The sequence below is a fragment of the Quercus lobata genome, chromosome 11, assembly GCF_001633185.2.
Source record: "Quercus lobata isolate SW786 chromosome 11, ValleyOak3.0 Primary Assembly, whole genome shotgun sequence".
In the NCBI taxonomy this organism is placed as follows: Eukaryota; Viridiplantae; Streptophyta; class Magnoliopsida; order Fagales; family Fagaceae; genus Quercus; species Quercus lobata.
Genome location: NC_044914.1, coordinates 27,280,280 through 27,291,723, shown reverse-complemented (window position 1 = coordinate 27,291,723; position 11,444 = coordinate 27,280,280). Strand labels below are relative to the sequence as shown.

Sequence of the window (11,444 nt, the reverse complement as noted above, 5' to 3'; positions counted from 1 at the left end):
AAGCCAACGCATGAGGTTTGTAGATGTGTGGAGAACCTAAATAAATGACTTACATTGGTGAAACTTTGTAAGGATTGTTTGCAGCAAATTTCAATAGAAGAGAGAGGAATTAGCATAGATATTCATTATTATCATGGTTACAATGTCCGTTTGAAAAATTATTTATGACCAAGAGTCTTGTAGCTCAATTGATTGATACCTTCAGGAGTTTTCTAATAGAGACATTCGTGATTCAAATTCCTCCCTTATGCCAATTATTGAATGATCAAAATCCGTTGACATTGGCCACAGTAACGTCATGGAGATCAAGAAATAAATATTTGATTCATATCAATCAACATGGCAATTGGCAAGATGTTGGCCGTTGGCCCCAGTAACACACAAGACTGCAACTTTGAACCCAGGGGGCCAACCTTGTGCTTGGCAATTAGCTCTCCTCAAACTCAAACATGAATTTTCTTCCATCTTTTGTTAAATAATCCACATAAGTCATAACACATCTATGTAATATCCCAAAATAAAATGGAATGACATTGACGGATATTTCAATTTTTGTTGAAAATCTTGTTGGTGTTCTTTGTAAATTGCAACGCCACAAAATTGAAAATAAAACTATTTTAGTATTGCAAGGTTTTAGAAATTCTTCCTGTACCAAAAACAATGTTTGCCCTCGTTAGGAACTTCATGTTCTAAAGAAGGCTAGAGCTGGTTTGATATCAATATTACAATCTTGGGTTCATGAGGAAGCTCTATGAACATCAGAAAGAGGATTCTCTCCACAATCCGTCTCCACAATAGCTGCTGGCATCTACTTTTGTAAGCCTCTTTGCATCCCGGGCTCATACAAAAATTGCTTCATACAGTTTGTTATGGAATCCACTCATGAGGTTCGTCGGTGATCCTAATAATGAAGATCTCTCTCAATTTATTCACATTTTAATTATGAGATCATCAAGAGTCTTGTAGTTGTAGCTCAACTAGTTGACACCTTTTGTTTCTAACGAAGACATCCAAGGTTCATATGAATCACATCCCCCTCCCCCTAAGGACTATTGGTGATGCCTCTGATCTGATTGTTTGCTTTTTGATAGCAGTTGAGCTGATTGAGCCTCTAAACAAGAGGAGAAATTCTATAAGATTTTAAAACAGAGATACTAACGTAGAGGCTTATAAGAAGATTATTCAGATGTTACGTAGTAACCTAACATACTATAATTTTAGACAAACTTATGAAGTTGAGGCTCCTGTTGTAAGAGAGGTTAGTTCTTCATCATTAGGAAAAAAATCCCATTATAAACCATAGCACTTTTGTATATAATCAGATCAGAATCCAGACCAGGCACAACTAGGCTCCACAAAACCCAACAAAATTCTGGTGTGCTCTCTTGTAAATCTACTTGGGAGACTAATCGAATGAAATTACCTGAGGTGGACTGGTGGAGATTGGCTTGGAAACATTCCAAAACACAACTTTATTTGTTGGCTTGCCCAGGGGAATAGACTGTCTACAAGGGATAGGTTGATTCAATGGGTTTATCAAGGGAATACTTTACTTGTTTTCTGCAGAAGGAAGCATGAGATCAGGGACTACCATTTCTTTGATTGCTCCATAACTAGAACGATTTGGCATCAGGTCAAAGTTTAGAGTTTGATGGAGGACTCTGGTTATGACTGGGGTTAGGTGCTTCAATGGAGTAACAGCGCTTGAAGAATAAGAGCTTTAAAGTGCTCTGATGCAGTGTACCACATCTGGTTACAGAGAAGCACCACACATTTTTAAGGAGCAACATTAAATTTAGAGTTAGGTTCCGCATGACAGTGAAGAATTCTATGATCAACAGGGTGATTTGTTGTAATTGGAGTGTTGTAGTCTAGCTGCTGCTCGGCTTAGTTTTTTTTTTTTTTTTTTTTTTTTTTTTTTTTTTTTTTTTTTTGGGTTGTTAGTAACCTTGGCTGCTTTGTGTAGTGTTTGTACCAGGCTTTCATTTATTGTGCAGTTCTTTTGGGCTGCTGGAGCGGTAGAATTTCACTTTTAACAAAATCTCACATTTATCTAAAACAGAGAATTTGAGGTTGCTTGAAACGTTGATGAGAATACTGAATGTGAGAGGGTGATAAGAATTGTTTTGCTTTAGTAGAGAATTGTTTTGGTGAGTAGCCACCATAGGCACTGCGCTGCTTTAGGGATGTATATAATCTTCAGCCCGCCAGGAATCTTAAAATCAATAATTTCATATATTTTGTAACTATAAATTAACCTATGTTTCCACTAAGTGTTGCATTTTAATTGAAGAATAATAAGTGTATCATTTGGTAACTCAAAGAGACAAGAAAACATGCTAAAAGTTCAATATAAACTCACTGAGTATTTTGATTTAAATGATCCGGAAAATAGACACTTCAATTTTTTTACAGCACTCTAAAGAGAGACACAAGACTTCACTCCAAACTATGCATCATTTCAGAAATACTCATCATTTCAATCCTGCTCTATGCATCCATGCGGATAATGCACCTAAGGCCTTCACCTCTAAGCATGTACTCAAAGGCCTTGTTGATTTCCGAGAAAGAGACTTCATGGGTGATGAACTTCTCTAGCTCAAGCTCCTGCCACAATATAGAACAATTAGACTAACAAAGCTAAACAAAAAAACAAAGAAAAGAGGGTGAAGCGGAATAAATAACTTGGATTTCTAAATAGTAAATACAAGCCATGTAAAGGTAATTCTTGATAGATAATGAAAGAGAAGACCTTGAAAGCAAGAACAATCAGACAAGGAAGAATTAAAGGGAAAAAAAAAAAAAAAAGATGGTCTTATTCCCTTTTGGAATTTAAGCATAATTTCTCTAGACATTTTGAATTTATATTTTTATCTTTTGTTATTCCTGAACTCTTGCCGGATATTGAGGCAGGATTAAAGCATTCAAATGAGTACTTAATTAAGGTATACCATGGAGGCTACTAGTGGCCATTAGACCATTTTCTTGATTAAAATTACTGCCAGTCACGTGTAAAGAAACTAGCATTCTAAGTAAAAGAAGTAATCCGATATGCGGATTGCAAAGTGATCTAATCCATACATTCTATTTTTCAATAAGAAATTCAGCTTACCTTATTCATGTACTTTTCAACCACCGAAGGCAAGTCAGACCGTGGTTTGTAGTTACCAAAGAAGGTACCCTTGATAGTCCTCTCATTCAAGATATTCATTGGGTGGGTTTTAAATGCATCATCTTTGTTTGGGACACCAACAAGTACAGCAACACCCCATCCCTGCAAAAAAACATACCATATGACAGATTTTAGACGAATGGATTCGAGATAAAATCTATTTATTACATGAACAGGAGCTCGTGGGAAATTACATCATGAACACATTCAAATGCAGAAATCATGGCATTGATACTTCCAGTGCACTCAATACTTCGATCAACTCCACCATTGGTCATTTCAGCAAGCACCTAAAGAAGTCAAGGAAAGTTAGAAAAGCTGTGAAAGTTGTTTGCACCTTCACCATGGAAAAATGTTTCTAGCATTTTAAAGTAAACCAACCTCATGAACAGGCTTGTCATGGTCTTTTGGGTTCACAAACTCGGTGACACCAAATTTCTTGGCTGTTGACAACAACAAGGAAAATGAACATAAAAGACTAAATAAATGAAAATCTAGCAACTCAAGCATTCCCTATATCATCAGATTTTGATAGCACCAAGTATCACAATACCTTCATCAAATCTCTTTGCATTCAGATCAACACCAATAATCCTTGAAGCACCCGCAATTCTAGCCCCTTCAGCAGCCTAATTACATAAAACCATAAAATCATGTGTGTGTGTGTGTATATATATATATATATTAATATATCTTTACTAGAAACAGTAATAATGCTGCAATAGTAATTCCAAAAAAGAGCCATATCAAATAAGTCATCTGCATTAGAAGATAGCAGAGACTCACAGCTAGTCCAACAGCCCCGAGTCCAAAAACAGCTACCGTCGATCCCTTTTTGGGTTTTGCAACATTCAAGGTAGCACCAAGGCCTACAGAACTCAATTCTCAACAATAAGAGAAATGAACAAATAACTATCATGCAAATAAATTCATACGGTTTTTAACCGACCTGTTGAGATTCCACAGCTGAGAACACAAACTTTGTCCAGAGGAGCAGCAGGATTAATTTTGGCAACACTACCAACATGTACCACAGTGTATTCACTAAAGGTAGAAGTCCCAACAAAATGGTAAATGGGTTGTCCATTAATAGAAAATCTCGACTTGCCGTCATTGAGCATCACGCCTCGGTCAGTGTTTATCCTCAGGAGGTCACACATGTTGCTCTCCTCTGACTTGCAATGCCGACACTCCTTGCACTCCCCAGTGAAGACAGGAAGCACATGGTCACCAGGTTTGAGGTCTGTCACACCCTCACCAACGCTCTCAACAATCCTAAAATACCAAAATGACCAGAAAGACAACTATATAGTTAGATAAATGTATTCAATTGTATATGAGAGGAACTGAAACACAATTAAAACTATTTGATGGTAACTAGTATGTTCTAAATCATTTTTCTTTTCTTGAAATGTCCATACCCGCCAGCTTCATGACCAAATATGCGAGGAAACAATGGGGTCTGTCCCTGCGTATTCAAAAATCAATCGGTTTAAGAATATCTCGCACAGAAAATAAGTATTTACCAGAATAATGCATTTCTATACACACGCATAAATCATATATATATGATCAAAATGTGATTACCTTGGCTTCCCAGAAGTAAACATCTGTGTGGCAGAGGGAGGTGAAGAGGATCTTGAGACGAACCTCCATAGCCTGTGGTGGCGCCACTTCCACTTCTTCTATCACTAGTGGCTTTCCAGCTTCCCATGCCACAGCAGCTACATTGCACATTCATTCAATAATTAATTGGAAAAAAAAAATAAAAAATAAAAAATAAACATAAATAGGATGTAGCTTTGACACTGCTAAAACATAAGACTGCCTGCTTGGGTTAAGCTAAAAAGTATGACTACTGTTAAGAACAAAGAAGGAATGCCCTCTAATTTATACTAAAACATTGGAAAAACTTGGCTTGTTTGGACTTCATACTGAAATTGCAATGTAAAGCCTAAACTTAGAGAAACTTTATTTACAAACTACAAATGTATCATCCTAAACAAAGACGAAAATAAAAAATGGATGGTCACATTCAGTCAATTCCGCTTGCTCATGGTGTGACCATTCTGTTTTGCTTAAGTTGAACTCTATCACGCTTCCACCATCATTGCAAACGATACCGACCCACTTGCAAGGACTTGCGGTTATTTTTTCATGCCACCACCACTGAGTCTGGTTCAGAGCCTTTGATTCCTGGGCTGGTGACGATGATTGAGGTTTTGCAACAGTAGTACTCGCATGGTTTATGATTATGATAGTAGTAATCCAAACAAATATAACAAGGGAGATGGAAACAGAGGATGGCATGTTTAGTGGATGATTGATGATTGTTTTGGTTCAATACAATTTTACTAAGCAAAACAAGTATAGATTCTGTTGGGTGCATCATAGCACCGTGGGTCCAGCCCACCCTTGATAAAACACCTCATTAAAGAGGTGGTTGGACAAGTGCTGAGAAGTCAGCAAAGTGAAATGGGTTTGCTGGAATAGCTTGACCGAAGGAGAAGAATTGGGTTCATCTTTTTTTCTGTAATTATGTACAAAGGTCCAGCAACATTTATGAAGGGATGTACAAGAGTCAAGCCACATAAACGAATATGTGATGTTAAACTTGTGAGACACGTTGAAGAAAGAAAAGAAGAAAAAAAGAAGAAAAGGATGAAGAAATATAAAGGCCATTTAGCCATTTGAAGAAGCAGAGAAGTGAAGTCCTAGGAAAGTGAGAGATCATTTGGATATTGTTTATTTGACTGAAAACTATAAAAAAAAATTACTGTTTATAAAATTATTACTGTTCATCAACCTAAATACACTGTTGATGGGCAATAGGCGCTGGTTAAAAAAAAAACAAAAAAAAAACAACAGACGTGGGAAGCACAAAATGCGCTTCCCAAACGCGCAGTTTTGAAGAACTGTGTAAATAAGAGAAAAATAGAGAGAGTAAGAGAAAATTGTGAGAGATACACAGTGAGAAACGGAGAAAGAAAGCAATGATTGAAAAGAAAATGAGAGTTTTGATACCTGCTTCAAACTTCTGAAGTAGCCCTGTTCCTAATGGCAACTGTTTTTCCTCGTTATTATCGTGTGTCAAACACATAGGAGTTCAATTTGTATGGGACAATCAAAAGCAAAACATGTTGCTGTATTGATTATTATTTTTGGTACACAGAGTATATCCTATTCCAAAAATTTCTAGTTTTTGGGAATGACAAAAGATCATGGTGCATCCTAAAACTAGAAACAGCTCAAGATTTGGCAATTAAACAGAGCCCTTTAAAACAAAGAAAACGTGACAACCCAACAAGGGACAAAGAGTCGAGATCATGATAACAAATGGTACATTAAAACAACAAAGAAATGGAAAGAAACCCATTGAACAATCACATGACTAAAACTAGGAAACAACAAGAAGATCAACAACAAAGAATGTCTGAAAAAATGAAAAGGTTGTACCTTTGCAACGTATGACTTGACCAGCAGTGGTTGAAGACATGTTTTTTTACTTTTCTTCACACTCTTTCTTGACTTTGATGTTTTATCACAGATTGCTTTGAATTCGTTGTGGAGAGATAGATATGCTCTATGAGGGTATATATAGCGTTTAGAACACAGGGTTCCCATATTTGCCTTCCAATAAGGTTCCAACTCCGGGATTCAAAACCAGATGTGGTACCGCTGGTTTTCAAAAGCCAGCAACTAACGGATCTGTATGTTTCCTTTTTTGATAAACTTGTTTATCACTTTCTAGCATCTGGTTTTCTTAATTCCCAGCATCTGGTTTTCTCTACAACATGCACTGATTGGTAATTCTCTTTTTCTTTTTCTTTTTTGATGAAATGATTGGTGCTTCTCTTGAGTCTGAAGACTAGACAGAAATAATACTAAAGAATTATAAATAAACCCCATTGTTTAAGAGTGTTACAGAATAAATAATATCATAATAAAGTAAGTCTATCTATCGTGGATTATTCAGCCCAAAAATAAATAAATCATAATTTGAAGGTCTAGTGGAATACAAACTGTGTGAAAGTTTTGGATCAAGACAAAAGGTTGCATTATTTCATGCTTTGGGAGTGCATATATTCACTGGGGTGTGTGTAAAAAACATAAGCTAAGAATTAGTTCTCCCATGCCGGCACAAGATAGTCTAAGGTTTAACGAGAAATTTTTAAAGGGGTCTTTTTATATTTAAATATCATTTAAATAATATTTTGTTTTTGTTCTCTATATATTAAGAAGATTTAAAAAGTTAATTATAATTTTAGAAAATGTCAAAAATATCCCTAATCTAATTAGATAATTCTTATTTATAAAAAAAAAAGGTTAAAATTGTAATTCAACAAAATTTAAAAACAAAAAAACTACCAAGAAACTTTTTCCCTAAAAATTAGCACACACTCTCTATTTAAATATGAGAGGTGCTACATCCACAATATTTTCACAATAATTCATAAGTGGTTAGTTGTTATTGATTCAAATTTGAACCTAACACTAGGATTACTTTCTTGCCACAATAATAATAACCACTAACAACTTACCACTTAAGATTTGTTGTAAAAATGTTGTGAACATATCATTTCTCATTTTAAATATATCTCACATACATTTGATACATTTTTTTTTCTAAAAACTAGCATACACTAAACCCAACAGTTTATTACTTTTCAAAATCATAAATTTTAGTTTCTTAAAAATCCCTTCCTGTATAACCTCACTAACAATAGACAAATTTAAATTCAAAAATTACATTAAACTCAAAAAAAAAAAAAAAAAAGAGCCTCATCGCACGTGTGGAGCACATGTAACGACATTCGTTTGACCAAATTTTATTAAATTAATATTAAAAATATTGTGTATTAACTTGTTCTTTGCCTAAGGGAATGATTCCAAAATTATCGGAAATTTAAGAATTAAAATCCATTATTTTAAAGTTTAATTAAAGTGTATCTTAAAATAAAAAGTATGACCTTTGCTCCTTTTCATTTTTATTTTTTTTTCAACGGGTTATGGAGATATTTGTTGTTGCAAGTGTTTTGGTGCTTGATAAATTTTTATTCTAAATTCATCAGTTGTATTTTTACTAACCATGGTTAAAATTTTGTGAAGAGATTCCTATAAAAATTTTAAATATTTCATTACTAATATAAATAGAAGGGGGTGAGTGTTAATTTTTTTCAAATCTCAAGGATTTGAGTGTTTTTCCCTTTCATGTTTGTGGTGGAATGTCATTCCCCCAAATCTCAAGAGAGGGGAATGTAACTACCCGAATGCAAAATACTTTTTTAAAATAACACATGCACTATTTAACGATTTAACCTATAAAATTTATATACTCTATTATAATTATGTAACATTTTCTCACGCATCACATGGGTCTGCGACTAGTTCTTACCATTTTTTTTTTTTTTGAGAAGGAATTTCTTACAATTAATAAGACTAATTCATCCAAACTGAGCTAGCGATACTATGTAGGTTTTATAAATTGATGTGTCACCAATAAAAAAAAAAGTTATTGAAAAAATTCATTTATTAAATTGTTTGAGTGACACAAATTATATTCTTGCCACATCAGTTTGTAAGTTTTTTGCCATAAAATTTGTATTAGTTTTAGCATTTTTCATTCACTTAATGGTGAATTGGTGATTGTGTTGTATTTCTATATTAATTCTTTTTTTTTTTTTTTGTATGTGTGTGTGTGTGGGGAAGATGCTAAAGTTACTACAATTTTTATTATAAAAAACTTACAAATTGATATGATATTTCAATAAAAGAATAAATGAGTATTGAACTGACATAAGTTGTAACTCAATTTGTATTGAATTGACATTACAAACTGATGTAACTCACTTTTTTAATTTAAAAAAAAATAAAAAAAATAAAAAAAAAAACTTACTGCACCCATATTAATTTGGGGGTTTCTACGTTAGGGCGCCTTAGGCCATGGCCTAGGCCCAGGGCTGGCCCTGAGTTCTCCCAAAACTTGATGGTAAAAATAGTGGAAAAAATTGGAAAATAACACCAAGTTGCAAACAATTTCATTAGTTAGCAACGTTTTCAAACTATTTAGGAAACTAATATCTCAAGTTCAGTGTAGCAACTCAAGTCCTAGAAACTCGAGTTCTGTGTGTCCAGATAAAACTCGAGTCTTAGAGACTCGAGTTCTTACTCCCAAAAACCCACTTCCTTCTTGCTCCCAAAAACCCACTTCCTTCTTCCTTCTTCTCACAATCTCAGAATTTAAAAAAGAAAATTCTCACGATCTCATAATTATGAAAAACCCAGTTCCCTCTTCCTTCTTCTTCTCACAATCACAGAATAAAAAAAAATAAAAAAATAAAAGAAGAAGAAGAAGAAGAAGAGAGAATTAGAGAAAAAGAGAGAAAGAAGAGACATACCTGCACCAAGAAGAACGACCACCTTCCCAATCGGGAAAGCCATCACCGATTGCCGTTGAGATGACAACAGGTGGGTGAGTTTGGTTTTTGCAGGTGACTTCTTCTTCTTCTTTTTCTCCTTTCTTTTTCTTCGTTTCTCTCTGGGTCTATTTCTGGGTTGTTGATTTCATTTAATGAACTCGAGTCTCTCAGACTCTAGTTGCTGCAGTGAACTCAAGTCTCTCAAACTTAAGATGTTAGTTTGCTAAATAGTTTGAAAATATTGCTAATTAACAAAATTGTTAGCAAAATTGTGTTATTTTGGGGGGGGGGGGGGGGGGGGAATCTTAGAAAACCACGGCATGGCCAATTCGGCTTCAGGCTTTAGAAGATTCATTTTGGAAAAAGTTTGTGACCTCTCATAATGGTTGGCCCTTTGGCACTGCAGAGCCACCCTTATCAAGTCTACATGCATTATGTATGGACTGCATGTTTTTTATGGCCTAAGTTTGAGACCATCTCAACAAGCCATATCTTTGTGGCTCAACTCCTGATAAAAATAAAAAGAGAAAAATCTATTGCACACATTGCCCAAAACATTGGTCACACAGTGTATGTAATAAACACTATCCAAAGTAAAATTCACGTAAAGTCACTAACCCAAATAATGATGTTGTCTGGGGGATAGGCCTTGAAATCTCTCCCTCTTATCTATTCAAAAATTATATAGGCTCACACCTTGATTCCCCTTTAAAGACCCATTACAGCTCCGACTCCACTATTTTGCGGGCCATGTCCTTAATTTCTTAATAATAAAAAATGGCATTACTCACGGATTGCTGCTAAGAGTGAAGTTTTCTACTTTGGGGTGGACCGATCAACAAACAAAATAACAGATTCAAGATCTTTTCAAGTTCAAAGAAGGTAGCCAGCCGTCTTATAAAAATCATAAGCCTTTGATTGAGAAAATCACAACTCGTATGAACTCCTGGACTACCAAGCATCTCTCTATTGTTGGGAGACTCCAACTTATTCAATCTATTCTGTTCAGGATTCAAGGTTACTGGCCTGGGGTTTTTATTCTCCCTAAAAAAGTTATTAAGAACCTGGAGTAAGTTTAACAGTTTCTTAGGAAGGAAAATAATGAGGCAGCTGCAGGTGCAAAGTTGCTTGGAGTTTGATGTGCGTTCCAAAGAAAGAAGGGAGCTTGAGGATTGGAATAAAGTTGTCATAATGAAGCACATTTGAAATCTTTTTGTCCTTACCGGATGAATTTGGGTGGCTTGGGTTAATGAAAATTTATTGAAGGATAAAAGCTTTTAGGTTGTTATAACTTAAAGCTCCTGAAAATTGATCTTGGGGTTGGAGGAAGATTTCAGAGTAAAGGGAAGTGATAAGGCTGTTCATTAAGCATAAGGTTAGGCATGACTATAGTATTTTTTTTTTTTTTTTTTTGGGTTGGATAATTGGCACCTAGATGGTGTTTTGTATTCTAAATATGATTATGGGGTAATATAAGATTCAGCAAGTACTTCAAATGCAAAGGCAAATTCAATTCTCTCTCATGATGGTTGGTGGTTTCCTAGATCCAAGGATCTAGTTGCTATTCAATACAAATGCTTCCATGGGAAATGAAGTAAGCAAGCTACTGTAGTGTGATTTTCTTCAAATTCTGCTGTGTTCTCTTGTAAATCTACTTGGGAGGCTAATAGAATGAAATTACCTAAGGTGGACTGATGGAGATTGGCTTGGAAAATTTCCAAACTTAATTATTAAAAAAAATCCAAACCACAACTTTAGTTGTTGGCTTTCCTAGGGGAATTGACTGTCTACAAAGGATAGGATGATTCAATGGGGTTATCAAGGGAATACTTTGCGTGTTTTCTGCAGAAGGA

The 11,444-nt window shown here is 35.0% G+C and overlaps 1 protein-coding gene across 2 annotated transcripts; it reads right to left on the bottom strand.

Annotated features, from left to right (window-relative positions):
• Nucleotides 1-2,346: 2,346 nt before the first annotated feature.
• Nucleotides 2,347-6,974, bottom strand: LOC115968324 (alcohol dehydrogenase 1-like). Of its 2 annotated transcripts, none has more exons than XM_031087690.1 (10): nt 6,629-6,974; nt 4,760-4,896; nt 4,594-4,640; nt 4,122-4,447; nt 3,959-4,041; nt 3,726-3,801; nt 3,554-3,615; nt 3,367-3,462; nt 3,113-3,274; nt 2,347-2,607 (listed from the first exon to the last, which is right to left on the bottom strand). In XM_031087690.1, the coding sequence occupies exons 1-10, from the start codon at nt 6,666-6,668 to the stop codon at nt 2,491-2,493; spliced, it is 1,146 nt and encodes a 381-aa protein (XP_030943550.1). In that variant the 5' UTR covers nt 6,669-6,974; the 3' UTR covers nt 2,347-2,490. The 2 variants fall into 2 exon arrangements, with proteins under 2 accessions (XP_030943550.1, XP_030943549.1); XM_031087689.1 differs by lacking the exon at nt 6,629-6,974 and adding an exon at nt 5,206-5,777.
• Between the last annotated feature and the right edge of the window lie 4,470 nt (nt 6,975-11,444).

What these genes read in the sequence shown, in the direction of transcription:
- LOC115968324 (XM_031087689.1), bottom strand. Translation starts at nt 5,482, where the DNA reads ATGCCATCCTCTGTTTCCATCTCCCTTGTTATATTTGTTTGGATTACT. An exon ending in CAGCTGTGGAATCTCAACAG is followed by an intron (nt 4,042 to 4,121) that starts GTCGGTTAAAAA and finishes TGAGTTCTGTAG; the next exon opens with GCCTTGGTGCTACCTTGAAT. An exon ending in ATGACAAGCCTGTTCATGAG is followed by an intron (nt 3,463 to 3,553) that starts GTTGGTTTACTT and finishes TGACTTCTTTAG; the next exon opens with GTGCTTGCTGAAATGACCAA.